We start from the raw sequence: 23123 nt of genomic DNA, 5'->3' as shown, positions 1-23123 counted from the left end.
CGTTGACCCTGCCCTGACTTCCCAAAAAGGGCTAAAGTATAAAGAAAGAGAAGTCTTGAAAGATGGTGGCTCCAGTGGAGGAGGGATGAACCACAACTTTTAGCAGTGGCAGATCAGAAACTTGGAAGTGTTAAGAAGTCAGGGTATTCCTGAAGGAACCCAAAGATTTCTCCCTCCAAAGGGTGGGTCCCAAACTCTGAATATGGAAAATCAAAAGCCACAACACTAGATTGGAAACATCCAATGGCAAATAGCCAGAACAGAAATGTCATCTACATATATTCTGTGCCTCGCCCTATTCCCACAAAGGAATGAAAGTTATGATAAAGGAAAATTATTGCTGGAAACAATTGAGGAATCCATTTAAGTGACCAACTTAAACATTTCAGCTAATGGAGTCTGGGCCAAACTAATGTTGCATAATGACAACTGGGTCTCCCTGTCATAAGATCCCTCTCATACCTACCTCTCTTGGTGAACTCACTACCCTGTCAGAGCAGCTTTCTATAACTTTTCACATTTTCTCAAACCTCCCAGAAAAATCTCCCACTGCCTCCCAAGAAACCTTGCCTCACAGAAAAAAAGCTGAATCCATTTAGCAAGATCCAATTCAACTAGACTGCCCAGCTCCCCATCACCAACAGGTTCTCTCATTAATCTTCCATCTCCTGACCTGGATGGCCTCCTACCAGCCACAAACACGACCTCAGCAGCCTGAGTCTTCAACAAGCTTTACCTAATTCAGGGATGCCCACTCTGACCATACCCACTCCTCACCAGTGACCTACTTGTACTGCCTACGTCACTGGGCTATACTGGAAACAGAGTCAAAGAAATGTTAAAACCCCCTAAGAATGTGAGGAAAGCTTCTGACCAACCGTAAAGTCCTGCAGTGATGGGACTTAGAACAAACTAAGGGAGTCTCTGCAAACTATCTGGACTAGAAAGTTGGGTGAGTGCTAGAGGGACTGGACAAGGGTGGCCTGAGCTCGTGTCCCATGGGCTTGTATTCCGGGCAATCCTCTGATAGCCCTGGATCACCTCCGGGTCCCAGGAGACAGCAGGACAGGGCTCTAATGAGAGGACTTTCATGAACACCATTGCCAAGGGAAGCCCTTTCAGTTGCCATTAGTTAGATAGGGCTCGTGAGCCTCCTTGTCAGGCCTATATGTCCACTGAACCATAAGGGACCCTTGATTTCCTCCAAATCCCCAGCGCTCAGTGCAATGCCTGGGCCAAATTGTTCTATAGGTTTTAGTTGTGTCTGACTCTTCGTGCATCCATTTGGGTTTTCTTGGCAGAGTCAAGAGTCAAGGCAATGATTTGCCATTTCCTTCTCCAGCTCATTCTAGAGATGAGGAAACAGAGGCAAACAGTTAAGTGACAGGGTGAAAAGCTGGGATTTCGGGCCAGGTTTGAACTTAAATCTTCCACACTCCAGGTCCGGTGCTCTGGGTACCATGGCACCATCAGGTGCCCCACCTGGCACAGATGTTTATAAATGCTTTTTGACTGAGCAACATCTTTCAAAGTGATGTCTTGGTTTCCCATTTCATTAAAACAAAGCTATCAATTAACTTATTCTGTGTATCCTCCTCTATGAGCCAGTTTATCAATGTCCTTTCTTAAATAGTGCTCCAAATTCAGCATGACACCTCAGATATAATCTGACCAAGGATAGATTTCTTATCGTCCAGAACTATTATACTAATTTAATCATTTATAACTTTAATTCTTTGCTTATGAAGCTTTTGTAAGAGAAAAAAATATATACAGTATAGATTAGCCAGTGTATCTTTGGATATTTTCTTTTGTTTCTTTACAGCAGCAGTCAGCTTACTTAAAAAAGAAGTTGGGATGGGGCAGCTGGGTAGCTCAGTGGATTGAGAACCAGGCCTAGAGACGGGAGGTCCTGGGTTCAAGTCCGGCCTCGGCCACTTCCTAGCTGTGTGACCCTGGGCAAGTCACTTGACCCCCATTGCCTAGCCCTTGCCACTCTTCTGCCTTGGAGCCAATACACAGTATTGGCGGAAGGTGGGGGTTTTAATTTAAAAAAAAAAAGAAGTTGGGATGTAAAAATTGAAATAAAAAAATGGGTTTGTACTTAAAAAAAGCTAAAAAGCACAAACTTAGAAGGCAGTAAAGAATACCAATTGCAACCCCAAGGATGCCTCTCTAGTGGCATTCTAGACTCTTAAGGGGGCCGGGAGGGGCCATCAAAGGACTTCACATGAAAAAGTATTCCTTTCCATTAGTAAGATACAGATTGCCTTTTTCATGCCACAGCAGTGATGTCATATGACTTCAAAGTAATTAAGTCAAGGAATTCAATGTGATGACTAAAAACCAAACAAAACAAAACCCTTTTCAGATAAAAATAAATGGAATTCCCTGAAAATCCAATGAAAGCAAAACAATGGCCCCATCAATCCTCCTGGGGAAGTGAAGATGATGGTGGTGGGAGATCGGTCCTCACCAAACTCTGGAAACTGGAATTTTCCTCTTCAGTTTGGCCTGGCAGGGGCACTGACTGGCTGCATCTAACATCTCCTCTCCACAGACCTCTTCTGGAGCCAGCAGAAGCCTGACTTAAAGAACCCAGATAAAGCGGGAGCATCCCTCCACATAGTGGCACTGACAACAGCACGAGATAGGAGGATCACAGGTGGAGCGATCCTGGGAAACACTGTGTCCATACACAGAATCATGGCTTCTCTGACACTTCCAGTTGTACCAAGGCCTCTTCACGACACGCCTGTGAGGCAAGTGGGGGCCATGGGGATTAGGATCCCAGTTGGACAGATGGGGAGAGGGCCGAGACCCGCTCCTGGGGCACCAGAGGGGAATGAGAACACAGGTTGTCCTTCCTCCCAGTCCGCAGGACAGCCAGACTCCACAACCGTCAGAATCCCTATGTGTCGTCTATATGGCTCCCTTGAGGACTGGCCACAGTCCTTTTTCTGGTTGTTTTTAGGGCTCTTCATCTGCCACTACTCACTCCCTCTGATTAAGTCCCATGAGCATTTTTTTAAACTAAAGCAAACTGGGGGCAGTCAGGTGGCCCAGTGACTCAGAGCCAGACCTGGGAAATGGCATGTCTTGGGTTGAAATCTGGCCTCAGACACTTCCTAGCTGTGTGACCCTGGGCAGGTCATTTAACCCCTGTGGCCTAGCCCTTCCGCTCCTCTCCCTTGAAACTGATACACAGCATTGATTCTAGGTAAGGGCTTAAAGCACAACCAAGGAAGAGTCGGGAATCCCAGCCCAGAGCTCTGGCTGACTTGAATTCGACTGCTAGAACTTCCACAGGCACATTCCCTCTTGAAGGAGAGTGGAAAATGCCCTTAGGAAAAAAGCACAGGAAAGTTGGGGGATTTTTATTTAGCTTCTGCACTGGATAACAAATGAAAGAACTGAGTGAAAAAGGGCCCGAGGGATCTGGCAATCAACTGGTCAGCTAATGCTGGTCTTAAACACCCACCTGTTAAGCCTCAGGCCCTTCATCTGAAAAATGAGTGACTTGCACTAGATCACCTCCCAGAACCCTTCTATGGGAATTGGGGACATTTGGGGTCAAGAGGCCCTCCATCTGATTTACTGAAAAGCATTTTCACCATCTGACAGGTGTGAAGCCAGAAGGCCCTAGGCAGACCCAATCCGTCTAGTGAGGGGGACTCTGGCCAAGTCTCCCCAAATCCTGGCTCCTGGGTTTCCTCCTCTCCACAACAGAGAATTGAACTAAATGATTTCTTTTTCTTTTTTTTCACATAGCTAGGAAATATCTGAGGCCAAATTTGAACCCAGGCCTTCCCATCTCTACACCTGGCATTCTATCCATTGAACAACCAAGATGCCCCTAAATGATTTCTAAAGGCCTTTTCCAGACCTAAGGGCCTTTATTCTGCTACTTTAGAAGGAAAAACATTAATACTAGCAACATATTCTTGCTGAATTCTGAGAAAACCCTGTAAAATAGACTATATTTGGGGGAAAGAGGACTGAATTCCATCCAGCCCTGAGAAAATGACTTGTTCAAGGTCCCACAACAAGTAAGGCTCAGACCTGACATTCTGATTCAGGCCTTCTGCCCTTCCCTCTACACTTGACGCTCATCTTTCCTCTTCACAAATGTTCCCACATTCACAACTCATTCGGAAGAGAGGTGGGGCGGGAGCAGGAAATCAGCCCACACCAACACCTCTTCCCAGAAGTACCATTTGGCCCAGCACAGGCACTGACTGGCTCTATCTAACCCCCGCTCTTACCTACCCTTTTCTGAACCCCAACTTTAAGGACTCGTGGAAAAAAAGAGGGGTTTGGGAAGGGGAAAGTCAAGTCGATTTCTTAAGATCCATGCAGAGCCCTCAAATAAAACAGCCAACGCCCTGAGACAGTGTGTAACTGGCGGTAAAGAAGCAAAAACTCAGAGGAACTTGGCTAGCAACAGAACAGAGGTTCCTCCCGGGCAGATGTGGTTTTCCTCTCCTGTACCGAGGACAGTGTCTTGTCCCTAGCAGAATAAAGGTTTGCTTTGCTTTGATTTGCTGAACTGAATCCAATCTCTTTCTTTGCCAGGGACAACAATCTCTGAGCCCTCTCTTTCTCTAAGTGAAGCTCTGGGACCGCAGCGCTGTATTTCTTCCTTTCTCGGGGATGTTAAACCAAAAGATACTGAAGGCTGGTTTTCTCTTCTAGCCACAGGAAACCTCTGGATGTCCTTCTCTGCCATCTTCAGGGCTCCTAGAGGGCTCCTCAGCACTAAGAGGGCCAGATCCAGAGGTGGGAGTATCGGGAGGTCCCTGGAGGGCCTGCATGTCCCCAACTGCATTTGCATCCTTCTAAGATGACCTACATCAGGCATGATCTTTCAGCTCCATGGAAACAGGAAGTTCAGATAAGGCACCCCACTTGAGGGGCCTCCTCAGCCCGCACAATCAGCGTCCCCCCAAATCGGCTTTCACACTTACCATCACTGTGCAATCTTCCGAACCACTGGCAATGACCTGGTCGTTGTGTGGACACCAGTCGATGTCGAGCACGGGGCCTGTGTGGCCGCATACTGTTGGGTAGGACTTGTCGATTCGGCCAGTCTACAGAAAAAAGAGGAAAACCATTCCATTAAAGCTTTTATTCTGAATTCCCGTCACACACGCATCCCAGCAAAACTCTACAATTAAGGGGGGTACACCAGGGAGAATACTTGAGGCAGACCTGGCTACGGCAAACGTGACTAGGTAAGCGTTTCCAAAACCCACTCCGAGTAACTCCTGCCACCTCACAAAGGCCTCAGCTCCTAAGACCTCCTATGAAGACAACAAAAAGGGGAGGCGATCACAGACACCCAAAAGTGTCCCCTCCAAGGGGACAAGTTTCCTCTCCAAGGACAATAGTGCCCTGGGGGAGGGAAGGAGGGAGTGGCATTAAGCCCCAATTTACAAAGATGGATGGTCAACCTTTCTAGGGTCAAATGGCTCAAGCCAAAGTCCTCAGAGTCCACCATATGGGACTGCACCTACCATTAAACCAACCGCTTCACATAATAGATAATAATGGCAACAGTTGAATAAATTTAACTACAAATTGCAAGTACATTCTTGATCAAAAATTAAAAATCAAGGGGGCAGCTGGGTGGCTCAGTGGATTGAAAGCCAGGACAGGATACGGGAGGTCCTGGGTTCAAATCTGGACTCAAGACACTTCCCAGCTGTGTGACCCTGGGCAAGTCACTTGACCCCCATTGCCTAGCCCTTACCACTCTTCTGCCTTGGAACCAATACACAGTATTGATTCTAAGACGGAAGGTGAGGGTTTAAAAAAAAAAATCACAGATGAACAGAATTTGACTCTAAGGACTTCATCAATCACCCAATCCAACTCCTATCCAAGAGAAAATCCTCATTAAAAGACACAAAAATTAGTCAACCAACAGGCAGAGAGATGGCTCAGTTGAAAGAGCAGCAGACCTGGAGTTGGGAGCACATGGATTTAAATGTGGCCTCAGATACATTTTAGCTATGTGACCCTTGACAAGTCACTTAACCCCATTTGCCTAACCCATCATGCCCCTCTCTCTTAGGAATTGTTACTAAGACAGAAATCAAGGGTAAAAAAAAAATCCTCCAGGCTATTTATTATTGTTGTTGTTATTATTGTTATTTTAAACTCTTACCTTCCAAATTAGAATCAATACAAGAGCTAGGCAATAGGAATTAAGTGACCTACCCAGGGTCCCACAGCTAGGAAGTATCTGAGGACACATTTGAACCCAAGACTTCCCATCTCTAGGCCTGGTTGTCAATCCATTGAGCCACCTAGCTGCCCCTTGATGACTTCAAGATATTATTTGCTTACTAAAATCTCCTCCCACACATATCTATGTAAGGCTATCTCTTATCAATAACACATCACAACAGAACAAAAGCAGAAGCAGATATGAGAATCTTGTTGTCTTCTAAGAAGCCAGGCATTCGGTTTTAAAAAAGATGTAGAACTGTGAAACCCAGTGGAATTGTGCACCGGCTATGGGAGAAGTGGTGGGAGGGGGGCAGGGGGCGGAAAAGATAATGATCATTGTTTACAATGAATAATGTTTGTAAATAACCAAATAAAAAAAGATGTAGAACAATGCCAATTTCATTAAATCTTTGCATTTGGGAAAATATTTTTTCATAAAAAAAATTATATTTATGTTAACATGTAATAGACATGTTTGTAATAGACATGTAATAGACATTTTGAATGAACTAATAAATATTTTTTAAATGTATCAGTTTTGGTTTCAAATACAGTGTCAGAGACAGCTAGTTGGTCCTGTGGATAGATGAATACCAGGCTAGAATCAGGAAGACACCTCCTTCCTGAGTTCAAATCAGGCCTTACTTAGAAACTTACTAGCTGTGGTATCCTTCACCCTATTTGACTCTGTTTCGTAATTTGTAAAATGATCTAGAGAAGAAAATGGCCAATCGCTCTAGTACCACTGCTAAGAAACCCCACCAAATGGCATCACAAAGAGTGGGACAAGACTGAAAAACAGTATCAATGGATATAGAACCCATCAGTTATACCCTTGGTGTCTTTGAGGACTTTGATATCAAGAGGATGGAGAACTGCTGCCAAAGCCTACCAAGATCTTTTGGGATCCTGAGCCAACTCTTGCTGTCCCCAACTCACTCTCCTCTTCCCTACCACATAGTCTGGTGTCACCCACAAATCTGATGAGCTTTTACTTAAATTACCAATAAAAAAATGTTAAAAGGCATAAAATCAAGGACAAATCTCTGGGGTACTCCACTGGAGACTTCCTGCCACGATTACATTAAACCATTAGAGACTGCTTTTCTGAGTCTAACATCTAACAAGTTCTGAGATTACCAAATTATAAAGGAAGACCTGCAACAGATTACATTTTAGACTGAAAGATTCTGGAAGCAAACATCCCTTTTGCCTTTAACAACAACAGCTGAAGTTATTTTAAAACAAAACAAAATAAAAACATACAAAGCTTTGATTAGGAGTGGAAAAAGTGTCTTATTCTTTTTATTAAACCAGTAAAAATGGTAATTAGATGGGCTGTGATGTACTTAGGATGCCCTCCATTACTTAAAGTGCAATTTCATCAATACTGAAATTTTCTTTTGTTTCTAATAAAAAAGCTCTGCCATTTCCACATAATTTAAACACTGGACTCTCAAACAGGCAACTTGTCACATGAAGCCAATTTTCCAGTTTTAAGTGTTGACATCTATAGGAATGCTGTCATGGAAGAGGGATGATTGAAAGACTAGTAGCAACTAATTCTGTCCATTTTAAAAAATAGATTATAAAGACTGGCCTATTTATAGCTGCCCATTTTGTGGTGGCAAAGAATTGGAAAGCGAGGGGTTGTCCATCCATTGGGGATTGGCAGAACAAGTTGTGATACATGTTGGGGATAGAATACTACTGTGCTATAAGAAATGATAAGCAAGAGGATTTCAGAAAAAAATGGAAAGATCTGTAGGAACTGATGCAGTATGAAATAAGCAGAATTGGAAGAACATTGTACACAATAAAAGCAATACGGGACGATGATTTTCTGTGAAAACATGGCTATTCTCAGCAATGCAATGATCTGGAACAATCCTGAAAGACTTATGACGGGCAGCGCTATCTATCCACCTCCAGAGAAAGAAATGCTGGAGTCGTCTTTCACATGAGTGTATCTTTGGTTTTATTTGGGGGGCTTGGTCAAGGTATGAGTATGTTTGTACAACATTGACCAATATGGAAATGTGCTTTGCATGACAATAAAAATAAAATTTAAAAAAAGGCTGGCCTAGGTTCTTCCTTGCATGCACTATATACCAAGGCCCCTGAAAGATCATTATGAAGCAAGGTAACAGGGAGCCAGCAACATATTTAAATGGACCAACTTCTAATCAGACTATATTTTGCCCCCCATTTTTTTTTTATAAAAACCGACACTCCATTTTCTAATGAGATAGTAACATCAAAACAATGAGGCATGGCGAAAACTATCGTATCTCATATTTTTCCTTTTTGAAATTCTTAAAATTTTGCAGTTAGCATAACAGCTAAATAATGGCAATTTGCAAGGTCCAATACAAAAGTAAGCAAGAATCTGGAAGCAAGACACTCCCCAGCTATGTGACCCTGGGCAAGTCACTTCACCCCCATTGCCTAGCCCTTACCACTCTTCTGCCTTGGAGTCAATACGGAAGGTAAGGGTCTGAAACAAACAAATTAATTAATTAATTCTTTAATAAAAGGAGATCTGTAACCATGCTTAGCGCAAGTTCAAACAGCTTACTCTAACTACCTTAAAGGCTGACTCTGATCTCCTTAAAGCTCTCCCTTCTTAGCCTGATACATGGTGCATGTGGAGCAATTGGAAGGTGAAGGAATGTAAATCTGAGCCCAGGTGAATTGAGTGTTTGAGAAGGGGGGTAGAGTGCCTAACGCAAAAGGGAAAGGACCAGGCTGCCCTAACCCATCCATCTCCTCTTAGGGAAATACATCCTAAACTTGCATATTCGTTGTCAGGTCAGATCAATGAACCATGAGATTTTAAGTGCAGAAGAGAACTAGAAGGGCCCTCGAGTCCCAGGGTCTTCTTCTAACATTACAGAAGCTTTGGAACCACAGGAATGATCAGAGATTACTAACCGGTAAAATACTTACATTGTAATTACAGTTATAACTGTTATTTACTCCTCCCCCTCTCCAGGCACTGCAGCTTTAAAGTTACAAGAACAATACATAATCTACAGACTCCACTTGAAATGGGTGCTTGGAAAGTTTCCCGAGTGGAAGCATGACTTGCATTCTCCTAGAACTCTCATCTAGCCACAGAAGGGCTAGATCTAGGAAGAGGACTCATCTCCCACAAGCCCTCAATTCACAGAGGAACAAACCAAGGGCTTGCCTGCCCCCCAAGCCAGTGGGATCTTTCCATGACACAGGGACTGTCTCTCAAAAGAACATTTCACAATTCAGTTCATTTCAGACCACTTCCCTTATTTCTCCAACTGCCAGATGGCCTGGTGTGCTGGGAAGTCCCTGGATTCTGACACATTTCAATTCTGCGGAGGCCTGGAGCAGGTTCTTCAACTTCCTAATGTATAAAAGGAGTGCCTGGCCTTGACAGCCTCTCTGTCCCTTCCAATCCTCAGTCCTATTTAACACCCCTGAAAGCACTGAGGGCGGGCAGCCATTCTCTCTGGCCTTAGCACTGACAGTCACTAGTGGTACAGAAGCAACCCTGGCACCCTCCCCTTCCAAAATGTGCTCATCAGCACTCTTCTTGGGAGACATCCAATGGCCTAAATTGTTTGCTCACTTTCCAAGCTGGAAAGTTCTCCCCTTCTCGCTCGCTCTCTTCTCCATGAAGCCATCAGCAAGTGACTCCTCCTCTCCCCTTCATCCATTCCTTTAGCAACTTCTCCCAAACCAGGTAGGCTCCACCTAGCAGCCTTTTCCTCTTTCTCAGGATGGCACTGAGTGCCTCTTAACGATGGTCATATGTGGATGCTACTGTTCTGACAGAAAACAGTGAAGCTCGGACTTTTCGGCTCAACACTACAGAGCAAAATGACGACTCTCTGCTAAGAGGGTATCTGAGCTTTCAAAGAAGCAGAAAGAGCACAACAGCCCCCCCATTCCGAAGCTGGATGTGGATTTGTTGGCCTCCGCATACAGGCAAAGATGCTGCTGCTGGTATTACAAAGGGAATTTATCCTCAGGTAAAAATCCGCTCTGGGGCACCCCCAAAACGAGAACCTCTCACCAAACAGAAATCGCCTGGTTTTCTTCAACAAATGGAGCACGAATGAGGGACTTTTTAAAAAATCCAGGGGTTTTCAATGAGAAATAAGCAGAAATGCAGTACAAGAGGAAAAAACCCTTTTAGGATTATTTTTAACCCCTACCTCCTGTCTTAGAATCAATACTAGTTCCAGTTCTAAGACAGAAGAGCCATAAGAACTAGGCAATGGTGAAGTGACTTGCCCAGGGTCACACACAGGATGTCTGAGGCCAGACACTTACTGGACTTACATAAGTTCCTGGTTAGCTAGAAATGCAGGGGTCCAGAACAAGCGGATCCCCCTGCTCTGACCTGCTCCACTTCTGACTATAACAGCAGAGAGCAGTTTCGCCCCTTTTTTAGCAACCTGGTGGCCTTGGCTCCCTGGAGTACATTCAATTAATGTCTGTCACAAATCCCTGAGGCTCCCTATCTTTGGAATTGGAATGATAGGCAGCTTCCACCACACAAAACTAGACAATCATGTTTCAAAATAAATCACTTATCTCCCAAATCAAGTTTGTTTTAAACAGTTACACTGTAACTATTGTTTGTTTTAAACCCTTGCCTTCTGTCTTAGCTATCAATTCCAAAACTAACAGCAAGATTTAGGAAATTGGGGTCAAGTGACTTGCCCAAGGTCATACAGCTAAGATGTGCTGAACCCGGGTCGTTCTGATGCCACACATAGCACTCTATCCACTGTGCTGCCAGCTCTCAATAGGATGAGAACTGACCAGGGAGTCATGACCCTAGAATGCTAGTTAGTTCTGGCTCTGCCACTAACTGTATAGCAAAGGCCCTTACTTCTCATGTAGAAATGGGGAAAATGTCTAGACAATTTATTTTACAAGGTTCTAAGAAGAGAATCAGAAAATCAAGGAGCTGGAAAGGGATCTCAAAGTTTAATCAATCAGCAAACATACAGTAAGAGTCATGCACCACACTAGGTGTCAGACAAACAAATACCAAAAGTTATTGTTCTCCTCATCTATAAAATGAAGGGGAAAGGTTCAGTTCCTGGCCAGCACTTGGCCCCTATGAGTCCTAGGGACATCCACAATAAATACAAAATAACTTCAAGGCAGTTAGAGAGAGAAGGCATGAGCAGTTGGATAAAGGATGGTTGACGCTTGAGAAGTACTTTAAGGGTGCAAACATGGTGGACAGTCAACCAGGGCAAAAAGAACAGAGACCACGATGTGTGGGAAGAGGAGGCTGCAAAGCTGCGTAGGGGCCAAATCCCAAAGGGCTTTAAAAGCCAAAGTTTCTATTTGTTTGGAAGTTCACTGAGAGTATTGTGTCAGTTCCACAATTAAGAAAAATCCCTCTGGTCACTGCGGGAAAGACTGGAGTAGGGAAGAGATTTGGAGCATGAATACCAACAGGGAGTCGTCAGGCCGGAAGCAAGGTAAGAGGGAATGAGAGCTAAAACTAGCGTAGTAGATGTGCAAGTTGAGAGGAAAGGGTCAGATATGAGAGATGTTGTGGGAGTTAGAACGGCCAAGATGTGCTAAGTGACTGGATGTGAGAGTCAGCTGGATTGGGAGGCTAGAGGATAATGTTGAGTTCACAAACCCAGGAAACTGAAACAGTAGACAGGTTAAGTTCAGTAGAGAAGTGGGATTGGGAGGAGGGAAAAGGGCGTCTGAAACATCTCCAAGAAATACAGTTTGAAATGATCAGGAGTTGGTGATGCAGGACTGGAACCAAATAGTTGTCTGTGAATCTCTTGCAGGGAGATAATTAAGCTCACGCAGCCTAGAAGTTCATCAAGAGAAAAAAGTGCAAGAGATTGGAAAAGACGACATCAAACTGGCTGAGGGAGCATCCACAGGGGAGAATGTGAAACGTGAAGAGCCGTCAGACAGAGAGGGGAACTAGGAAAACCCAGAAAAGTCGAGGAGGAAAGAAAAGGGTAGGCAAGAGTCAAAAGCAGCAGATAAAGATCATGAGAGGCCAATTAACCTAATCCCTCATTTTATGAAGGAAACTGAGATGGAAAGAAGGGAAGTCCAAGACCATAGAGTTGCAAGGAAATGATAGGGCTTACTTAGGTCTTCCAGCTCTCGGTAAGTCTCCTTCCTCTGCTGAAATACATTGAAAGTGTTTTGCAAACATAAAGGATTATAAACAAGAGTTATTATTGTTTGGGAAAAGAGACCATAGAAAGTCCTAGGGCTCCAGAAGTGTTCCTAGGGGTCTGGTATCTTTTCCTTGGTAAATGACACCTGTCCCCCTCCTCCTATTATTAATCACCAATGCAGTGGGACAAATGCCAAGGTCTAAAGTGGAATGGACCATCGAACCAGGCTGAATTAGGAAGAAAAGTCTCTGGAGCATCTGAGGGTTGGAGAAAAAGCCCAGGAAAGGGGGAAGTAAGGCAGCCAGCCATCTGAAACCCAAAGCAAAAAGATTCAGAGAAGGGTTGTTTCCTCTGGCTGCAAAGATGACCTCAGAAACTCTTAAAACAAAGGAGTATTATATATCACACATGTAGGTTTCCAAAAGCAAGTACAGGGGGAAAAGATACCAAATGAGGGTCTGAAATGCAAAATGACAGTACCAGCCTGCAGGGTTTGATGGAGTAATTGATGTGATGATTTCTTACAGCCCCCACTCTCCCCTAGCAAAGAAGGGTTCCCACAAAAATGTCAACTAGAACTCATCTTTATATGGCACTTCACAGTTTTTACAGGAACAACTTCATGGGTGGCATTTTTTTAAAGCCCTACCTTCAGTCTTAGAATCAATTCTTTCTATTGATTCTACAACAGAAGAGTAGTAAGGGCTAAGCAATGGGGGAAAAGTGACTTGCCCAGGTAGGAAGTATCCACTGAACCACCTAGTTGTTCCCCTACATGTGGTATTCCTAATGGAGCATCCATTCTATAGATAAGAAAACAGAGGCACAAAATGGTAGTCACTGGCTCAATCATAAAAGCAACAATAATACACCTAATAATATCAATAACCTCCTTACATATGGATAAGGCTTCAACCACCCCCTTCAAGGCAGATCATGCAAGTATTATGAGGGGCTGGAGAACCAGAAGCCAAGTGCCCTCCTGCTTATGAGATGTAAACTAGGGTGGCCTTTAGCAGACTTGGTGTCCTCAATGGAAAATCCACATTCTACTACTTTCTACCAATATTATTTCTTTCAAATTTCCCCTTTTAAGGGCTCGAGTTTCCTTATATATAAAATGAAGGGGAGCACTCAGCCCTATGATTCCCATTTTACAAATGATGAAACTGAGGCTCGGGCAAGTCCAATACTCTACTTCTCTCTAATAAAGTACATGGTCCAGTCAGGAATTAGATGTCCTAATTTGATGTAAAATGTCTTTTACCTATCACTGTCCTCTCTATCGTTGTTGTTGTTCACTTGTTTTCAGAAATGTCCAACTCTTGGTCACCCCATTGAGGGTTTTCTTGGTCAAGATAGGGGAGTGGTTTGGCATTTCTTTCTCCAGCTCATCTGACCGATGAAGAACTAAGGCACAGAGGGTTAAGTGGCTTGCCTAGGGTCACATAACTAATAAGTGTTTGAGGTCACATTTGAACTCCCGTTTCCTTGATTCCTGGACCAGTGCTCTATCCACTGCCCCATCTAGCTGCCATTTCTCTCTACCATGCTATGTTTCATTTCATGAAGTCAAAAATAAACTGAAAATGTAGAACTGGGCAAATGAGCTGCTTAGGACACTCTCAAGCTAAAGGAAAACACTCTATATGGGCACAGCCTAGAAATACTATCATTTCTATGACATGTTATACAGCTGGCCCTTTGGAAATTGCCTATCCCCCACGATGCCCACAACAAATCACTTGGTCAGTAACAACCAAGGGGCACTCATGACCAATTCTCAAGATTCCAAAGGGCTATCTTCGGAAACAGCCGTGGACATATGTTGGGCTAACCATACCATTTACCTGAAACCTCAACTTGGCTAAAAATAGTGAGTGCAAATCAAGATTTAGTTCATAAGGAATATTTCAAGTACTTGACAATGGTTTGTCTCCTTGCCCACCCCCCAAGAAACTTATTTTAGGGCCATTTATGTACTGGACAATTTCATTGTACTGTATTTCCAAACCGATCTATTTTATTAATAAGGCATTCATTAAATTACACTACCTAGGTAATACTCATCATGATAATCCCAGCTAGGATTTATATTACGTTTTCTTTTTGGAAAGTGCTTTCCATGTTATCTCATTTGATTATCACAACCACCCTGGGAGTTGGTGCTATTATCATCATGCCCATTTACAAATGTGGAAACAGAGCCGGAGAGAACTATCTTGCCCAGTATCATGCAGCAGTACATGTTGGAGACAAGATTTGAACTTAGGTCTTTCTAACTCCAAGTTCAGTGTTCTTACCCACTCTGCCACCTCATTGCCAAGAGATGACTTTACTATTTTAAAATAATATGATGATGATAGCCTGCTTCCTCACAGTGCTTTACTTTGCATAATTCTAAAAGGATCTTGATAAGAGAGGTAGCCAAAGTATAATCCTCATTTTAAACAGAAGGAAATTGAGGCTCTCAGAACTTCAGTGACTCACTTAAGGTCATCTAAGTGGGAGATCTCTGGTGATCTGGTGAGTCTTAGGACTTAATAGCAAAGCTCCTTCCCAACTGAACGTAAACAAGTCAGGTAACAAAGAGGCCAAGACACAGACTTCAGATTATTCTCAGTGTTAGAAGGGGCTAGAGAACTATACTTGCATTGACCAAAGTCCTTTCAACAGCAAGGTTTATGTAAAGACTCCTGGGAGACAAAATAATTATAGGAGTCGAATGACTTCAGCGTATCAGCCATGTATTTACCATTGACCTAAAAAGGCAGGGGATAAGTCATAGATCCAAAGAACCCACATGACCAATGTTGTTTTTAGGAGAAGAAAATGCCAAATGAAATGCCTGGAATGGAAGCTCAAGTCAGTTTCCCATATGGATAGGCAGGAGAGTACCAAATAGGAATCAAATGCCATAATCTATCAGAGGCCTTACAAGGTGATCTAGGCCAACTGCTACCCTTTTCCAGCAGCATCACTGATAGATGATATGTAGGCGGCATGGCAATACTTGTCCAAGCTCAACTTTACTTCTTAGCTAAAATCACACTTGGTGGAAAAAAGGGGCTTCTCTTCTTAAGATATTCAAGTTAGTCATTTCAAGCCTTTACTGCATAGACACTCCACTGAAAGGGAGAGGGAAGTAAACAAATATGGCCCCGAGTCAAAAACTGCCTACAAGAAGTTCAAAACTGAATGGAAATAAGGTCAGCCACGCAGGCTTGTAAAAAGTATCAGAGAGATCCAGTGGCCTACCTGGTGCAACAGCGCAACCTGATCTCAGGGGGGTCAGATAGATCATGCAGCATCTCAGACGCAAAGAACATAGCTGCACAGTCAGGAGACACCACTTTGGGACTGTGGAAGAGTGACCCTGTCATTCATATATATATATATATGTATGTATGTATATATATGTATATATACATATATATGTATGTATATATGTATGTATGTATGCATGTATATGTGTCTGTCTGTATGTATGTGTGTGTGTGTGTGTGTGTATGTGAGCGAGGGAGAAGAAGAGGGAAGAGGGAGAGGGAGAGGGAGGGAGAGAGAGAGAGAAAGAGAGAGACACACACACACACACAGACAGAGACAGAGACAGAGAAAGAGAGAGAGAGAGAGAGACGGAGGGAGGGAGGGAGAGAGAGACAGAGAGAGAGAGAGAGAGAGACAGACAGACAGACAGACAGACAGACAGACAGACAGACAGAGAGAATGAACATGCAGGGGTTTTAAGCTCTCGCATCATCAAGAAGGAAGCCAATCTGCTGTTGAGATTGCTGCTAGCTCACCAGGGCTGTGACCACAGGTAGATAAAGACAAGGAAATATCAGTGAATGAAAAGGCATTTTTACTAAGCGCTTACTGTATACAAAGCACTGTGCTTAGCCCTAGGAAGTGACAGGTCTGAGTAGGCTGAGTGGATGATACCCAGGAGGCCCAAAAAAGTCTTCCCAGCTCAAGTTTGCACCAAATTGGGAGGCTCCCCCCATAGCATTTACTTTCATGTCATTTCCACTGAGAGAAATCTGAATTTGACCCACTTCTCAATGGCAAGGACTAGAATATCAATCATTCTACTTTCTGGGTCTTTGGTGACTCTAGCAGCTGTGAAGCCAGGTGTCACACTACAAAAATGACCGTTTAGATGGCTGGAAGCTAGGACTAACAGTGGGGGCCACTTTAGTGCCAGCAATCCCTTAAGAGCAGCAACCTTTCCTCAGAACTTGTAGCCATCTCCTTGGCATTCAAATAAAGTTCTCAAAAACCCAGGAACCTCATTCAGCAACGTTGTTAGAGAAAGATATTTTCACAAAGAGAAACATCTTCATCCCCTTCAAAAAAAAGTTATTATAAAAGAGAACACTTCATTCAAAAAATGCCCACAAAAATGGCGGTTACCTAAAAGGGGGCCAATTCTTCACTTACCCCAAGTCCATGAAGGAGGGACAGGTCTCTGCTATTCAATTCTAACATCTGACGTAAAACAACAGTAGTTAAAAATCTAAAGGCACATCAATGCCCAAGAAAGAAGTAAGACAAATTTGGGAATAAATCTGACACAAAACATAGGGGGAAAATGAATGAGTTACACTCTACTGAAGTAGTGAACAGGAGTTGGGGTTTACTTTGGAACTGGGAGAAGGGAAGGAAGCTACCCAGAGGAGGAAGCATTTACAACTTTATTCAGATGCCAAGGAGAGGACTACAAGTCCGTGGCCAGCACTACTGGCATCATTAGAGTCTGGGCCACTAGCCCCAGCTTACTGCCAGCTAAGTGGTCATTTGTGCCATTCAGCACCTGCTACAGCCTCAGCTGTCTTAGCACCTACCACTACTAAACCTGATTCTCGCTTTAGGTAAATTCAACTTTGTGTAAGAATTCTAAAAGAAATCCACATTCCAAAATAACACCTATGCTAATGTTATTGTAACTCTACTGTACAGTACTGTGTTCCCTCTCTCTTCTCCTACCCCTAACTCTGGGCTCTATAGCTTCCCATCCAACACAGAAAAAGGGGTGTGTGTGTGGGGGGGGGGGGGGGGACACCCACACACAAAGCCTTCCAAATGAAGACAAAAGAATCAACAACCTGATGGTTCAGGGACTTGGCTTGGGATCTCTCAACTCCAGAAAGGAGACCTTAACCACTCTACCCATCTACCCACCTGCATATCAGTCTCATGTGTCTGTCTTTAGCCTGTCCCTTGATCTGTCCCTAGCCCTACGTGTCCTGTGCAGACCACCTTCCTACTTCCCTTTCCCACGTCTGCAGGAAACTTTGTATTATGTCCATTACATTAGTTCTATAACTGTTGGTCCCAATAAAATAAAGTTCTCAAACCCCAAGTCCTCAGAACAGTGGACATGTTTCAACTTCAGAAATTCTTTTATCAGTGGAAATGATCACGGAAAAATAGACAGGCTTTCACCTGGCAGTAAGGGAAGGACTAGCCAAGCCTAGGACACAAGCAGAGGTCAAGCTAGAAATGAAGCAGAGCACCAGGAGTAAAGGAAGGAAGGAGCCATATTGGAAGACTTGAAATGCCATGTTTCAAAGAAAAGCTCCAGCTGTTTTCTTTTACATTCATGAATCAGTATGGCCTCAGCAGCCTGAAGAGCAGTATTTGAGCCCTATGCTGAACCAGCACCCATTCATCTTTAAAGTCTAAAATGTGCAAACATAGAGCAATTGTCATTTCCCACGGGTTTCTTTTGCTGGAAGGTCTGCTGGGATCTGCTTTGTAAAAACACTGCTGATGTCTTCAATAACTTACACATGTAGCCACAGAAATGATCACTGTTCCAAGCCAATCTTCATGACAGAACATGGAGATGTTGGGAAAGTATTCCATGGAGGGCATGGCAGATCATTCCGAAAGTGGATGAAGAGGAATCCAGGGTGCTGAGTGATGAGCCATATGGTAACTCTTCTCTATCCACAGGCTAGTCAGCTTGAAAACATTGCCAGATTGTGGTTCAGGAATATTTACACTGATCCAATTACAAATTCCTTTAAGAGGAGATTTTGTTGATTTTTTTCATATTCTGGAGGACCTAGGGGGATGTCTAGGCAATATAAAAATAAAAGTTATCAACAAAAATCTATTTTCTAAAGTAATCAGGCAAGCCTGCTAAGACCAAGATCATTCAAGCTTCCAAGAGCTTTAGCCCAATATTTATAATGGAGAACCTTGTTCTTACTGTCTCCTGCAGAGTTCAGTAGCATAAAGCACAACGATTTCAGACAAAAGATTAGAATCCTTTTCCATGGCCCATTTCTTTAACCAGGCCATTACAATTCCACTCTTCCAGTATTTTTCCAAGTTATGAGCCACTGATACCTGAACCTCTCAAAGCTGCTTCTAAACTGCATGCTGTTCCAGTTCCCTCAGGTTTCATTGCTTCCTGGTCATCTTGTAGTATGCAGCTCCAGAAACATGTTACATTTGGAGAACCTCACAACTGGTAGTCTACATTGGATCCATTTTCTCACAAATTCTGATGCTTAAGGCAGCTGACTGTTGAAGTCACTTTGAGGCAGACTCAGAAAGTTAAATTTCAATTTAACTTTGTTAGTCTATACACCAAACTGGGGTCTTTTGTCAAGTAACAACAATAAACCCTTTGCCGGTTTAGGCCATAAATTGTATAGAACTGTTCAAGTCCTAGCAAAGAGAATGGCAAGCCAACATGTGTTGCGGAAATAAGGAGAAAATTTCTGCTCAAGCATAAGGGCTCCATTCACGTCGTAGCAAGTTCAAAGAAGTCAAAAGGATGTCTATTGAAGCTGATTTTCCTCCTTCTCTAGCATCCTTTTTCTTCTCACAAAGGTCAAGCTCCACTCCAGTAAGGCAGAATCTCTGGGCCAGCTCTTAAGGAAACAGTGACTGAGCACCCACAAATTAACAACTGAGTAAATCCAGGTTGGCTGCCCAGTGTATGACCCTAAAGAAAGACCAAAATGTTAGCTGACATCTACATTAATGCCCTTACAATTTGCAAATGCCTGGCCTACAACAGTCTCATTTGATGCCTCTGGAAGCCTTTTAAAGATGGTAGCCCAAATCCTCATCCTGCCCGTCTTTAGGACAGGGTTGGAGGGGGGAAAAAAGGGGGGGGGGAGAGACAGAGAGAGAGACACACACACACCAAGGCTTAGAGAGAGGAAGTGACCCACTGGCAATGACATGTGCTAGTAAGTGCCAACACTGAGATAAGAACCTACAAATCCAATGCCATTTCTCCAAGATGTACCAAACATTCTGGGAGGTTTGGAGAACTAAGAAGAAGGAGAAGAAAATGTTCTTCTGTCAGCATATAAAACATAGGCCCCCATGCCCACAGGCAAGGAAGCCAAGGCTGAAGTTGTCTGGGAGAGTGCAGGGAAAGGACTTTTACTAGGTGAGTTACTTTGGTACTGCTGTTCCTCTGGGAGAAAAGGGGATTCCTATTGCTTCGACAAGCCATAAAGTCATTAAAAGGGAATATGGGGAACACTTTTATGAGTCACCACACAGTGCCCTTCTATCAGGCTAAGTTTTCCCTACCCAAGTGCCCCCAGACTCTCACTGCTGCCTACACTCTTGCGCTCACACAGACAGACAGACAGACAGACAGACACACGGGATGACTCTGTAGCAAAGCCAAACAAAAACAAGGAATCCAAAAGTAGGAGCCTAGTCAAAATAGAATCTTCCTGCTCTCAAAGCCCTGGAAGCTAACTTTTGGCCACAGATCTCCAGTCTGGAGAGCAAAAACAGGAAGTGAAGACAAAGCTTTGGATATTAAGCCAGGAAAAGAACACAACTGGCTCGTCAGCCCACCAGGTCTACATCTGCACTAGCACTAGGGATGGCTTTTGCTGGGAGCACCCTATGAATGAAGAGCTCCTTCTGGGTTCTGGCAGCCACAAGCCTCACACTCCTTGAGGAAAGGAAAGAGGGAGACCTTCAAAAGCCAGAAGAGAGTGGCAGCCTGGCTCAAGGTGTTTGAGAGCCCTTATTGAGAAGAGAATGACACTGCGGTCCAGATCGGGAAACAAGCACTCCAAAGCTAGCTAGGGCCAGCAGGAATTCCAGGCCAGTTTCCTGGCCTGCAGGTCCGGGGAGAGTCCTTTCTGGCCCTCCCTGGGGCAGCAGCTGCTTCTCACTAACAACTGGCCCTGTGCCCAACAACAGGAGTGCAGCCTTGCAGCCCAGGGCCCCAGAGTAAGAGAAGTCACCTCTCCTCAGGGGTCCTGGCCTTCTGGCACAACTTCCTGTGGACTAAGGAAATCCTGGCTGAGAAGGAAATAAATGCTCCACTAAGGCACGTGTCCAAGTGGCCCCCTGAGCCCAGGGCCAGAGGGAAGCGCTCCCTCCATTCAGAGATCTGTTCCTCGGAGAGGACCAAGCCCGGCAGCTTCTGCCTGCAGCCAAAGCAGGAAAGGGTTAAGCGCTGCCTGCACTTGCCTTCCAGTCGCCCCCCCCCCCATCTCCGGCCTTCGGGCTGGCCAAGAGTGGCCAATCAAAGCAATGGGAGGAACCGACTGGGGCTGCGGACGGCCTCAGAGCCCTGATGCCCATATAAGGTAAAAAGCACTGCCAGAAGCCCGCAGCGCCAGGGCTGGGAGACAAATCAGGGAAGCGCTGCTGCAGCTGCCCTAGCAGGGAGAGGCGGGAGGGGCAGCCAGAGCTGCAGCGCCCGGGCTCCTGGGAACGGGAGGGGGTCCGCATTGTGCAGTCACTGTGGTGCACCTGGCGGCTGTGGCGGCCTCCCCCCCCAGCCATTTTCTAGTTCTAGGCGCCACAGAGTGCTGAAGGGCAGCAGCGCCCTCCCTCCCCCTGGGGCCATCTGCTCCGGCCCTCCCCTCTCCCACAAAGACCTCTCCAGCCCCAGAGGGAGCTCGGGAAGGGGTGCCCTGGGCGAGCCCACAGAAAGGGGGCTCTTGTACCTCCCCCTCCCCCGCCAGTCTAGGGATCCTCTTTTCACAATAGTTTTTGAATGCACCAAATAAAATACTTTGGATTAAAAAAACACACCACCAGGACCAGCTAGGTGGCGCGGTGGCTAGAGTGGCAGGCCTGGAGCCCCCAAGACCCCTCCGCATGAGTTCAAATGAGGCCTCAGACACATGATGCTGGACAAGTCACTTGACCCATTTGCCTCAGTTTCCTCAACTGTAAAAGCAGGTTAATAAAAGAGCACCTGCCTGCCAGGCTTGTAGGGGAGTGTAAATGCAGTATTTGTAAAATGTTTTGCAAACCTTTAAGCTTTCTATCATTACTAATAAACACAAGCAATCTTGGGCATGGACCAGGGAAATACACATCTTGCTGGCATGGCAGGAGCCCCAAAGCTGGCAGGCTGTGGGCCTTTCTCATCAGCTCCGGCATCCCATAAAGAAGCCTCCTCAAGCTGGGCGGCAGGCCCCCACTGGGGGTTTTCTTCTCCACAAAATAAAGAGAAGCCATCCACACGGCCCCCTGCCTTCCTCACAGGTTTGAGGGGAGGATAAAGAGGCAAAATGAGCTCTAAATGACTGCACTGAGTGGAGGCAGCCGGTCCATGACCCTCAGGGGCTGGCTGCCCTGATCTCTGGGGGATAACCAGCAGGGGGAGGGCGCCCAGGCTATCTACAGGGGCTTAGATCCAAGAGCTCTGGCCTCCGGCACCCCAGAGGGCCACCTCAGGCTCCCCACTTCAGAAGGGCAGCCCCAGCTTGCAGGCCTATAGCCCTGAAACGACGAGGCACTCCGGGTGGGCCGTGGGTCCTATAACAAATCTCCAAAGAGGAGGGAGCTGTTCTGGATCTCAGCTGTGGGTCGGTCAAACCAGAAGGCAGCTAAGCAGCAGTCACAGAACAATTACCCTTCAACTCCTCCCAACCCTTCCCACCTCCAACATCCCAAACAGAAGCAGCAGCTTCTGAGCTTCCCAACCACCCACCCAAGACATCCCGCGAGCTGGGAGTGGGGAGCGCTCCTCCCACTGGGAGCTGAACCCTCGTTTATAAGCATGTGGACCGACCAAAGGAAGTACAATTTGTGGCCCTGTCCTCAGCACACGTTTGGCGACCGTTCAGGAGATCTGTCAATCGCGAGGTACGGAGGATACAAAGGAAAAGAAGGCAGTCTCTGTTTTCATTTTAGGTGCCGGAGATGGATGTGGATTTCTATATGCACCTACAAAACAAACTCACTGCTGCGGAGCGGGGAACACAGTAACATTAAGCACAAAAAGATGATGTAGGCTTACAGCTGCAGCTTTCCAACAAAGGTTTAAAACTTAGTCATGAGGGCAGCTGGATGCTCAGTGGATTAAGAGCCATTCCCAGAGACAGGAGGCCCTAGGTTCAAATGTGACCTCAGATACTTCCTAGCAACGTGACCCTGGGCAAGTCACTTGACCTCCACTGCTCGTCTGCCTTGGAACCATGACTTAGTATCAATTCTAAGACGGAAGGTCTCAGTTTCAGCCTCCTCCCAGGAGCACAGGATTCTCTCTGGCCAGAGTAGCGCCCTCTGCTTCCTTAGAACACTGTCCCTGGAAGCTGTTCCTTCAAAGGAGGGGCAGCAGGCAGAGCCCATTCCAGGCCCGGGTTCCAGGGCTCACTGGGAGCTGTTTCCAAGCCTCTCCTCCCCAGCCCACTCGGAAAGGAGGATCTCTTGAGGAGCAGCAGAAAGGGCAGTTTTAAAGAGACCAGTAAAACAGGTTTCAATTATTCCAACAGACAA

At 45.2% G+C, this 23123-nt stretch overlaps 1 protein-coding gene across 1 annotated transcript in view; it reads right to left on the bottom strand.

Moving 5' to 3' along the window:
- Nucleotides 1–23123, bottom strand: part of CORO1C (coronin 1C) — a 109013-nt gene that overhangs the window by 17967 nt on the left and 67923 nt on the right. Inside the window, exon 3 of the mRNA XM_056821627.1 lies at nt 4968–5090. Coding sequence (XP_056677605.1) covers nt 4968–5090 — 123 coding nt within the window. The remainder of the gene's footprint in view (nt 1–4967; nt 5091–23123) is intronic.

Source organism: Monodelphis domestica, chromosome 3 (genome assembly GCF_027887165.1).
Source record: "Monodelphis domestica isolate mMonDom1 chromosome 3, mMonDom1.pri, whole genome shotgun sequence".
NCBI classification, from domain to species: Eukaryota; Metazoa; Chordata; class Mammalia; order Didelphimorphia; family Didelphidae; genus Monodelphis; species Monodelphis domestica.
This window is presented reverse-complemented; position numbering and strand designations above follow the sequence as displayed.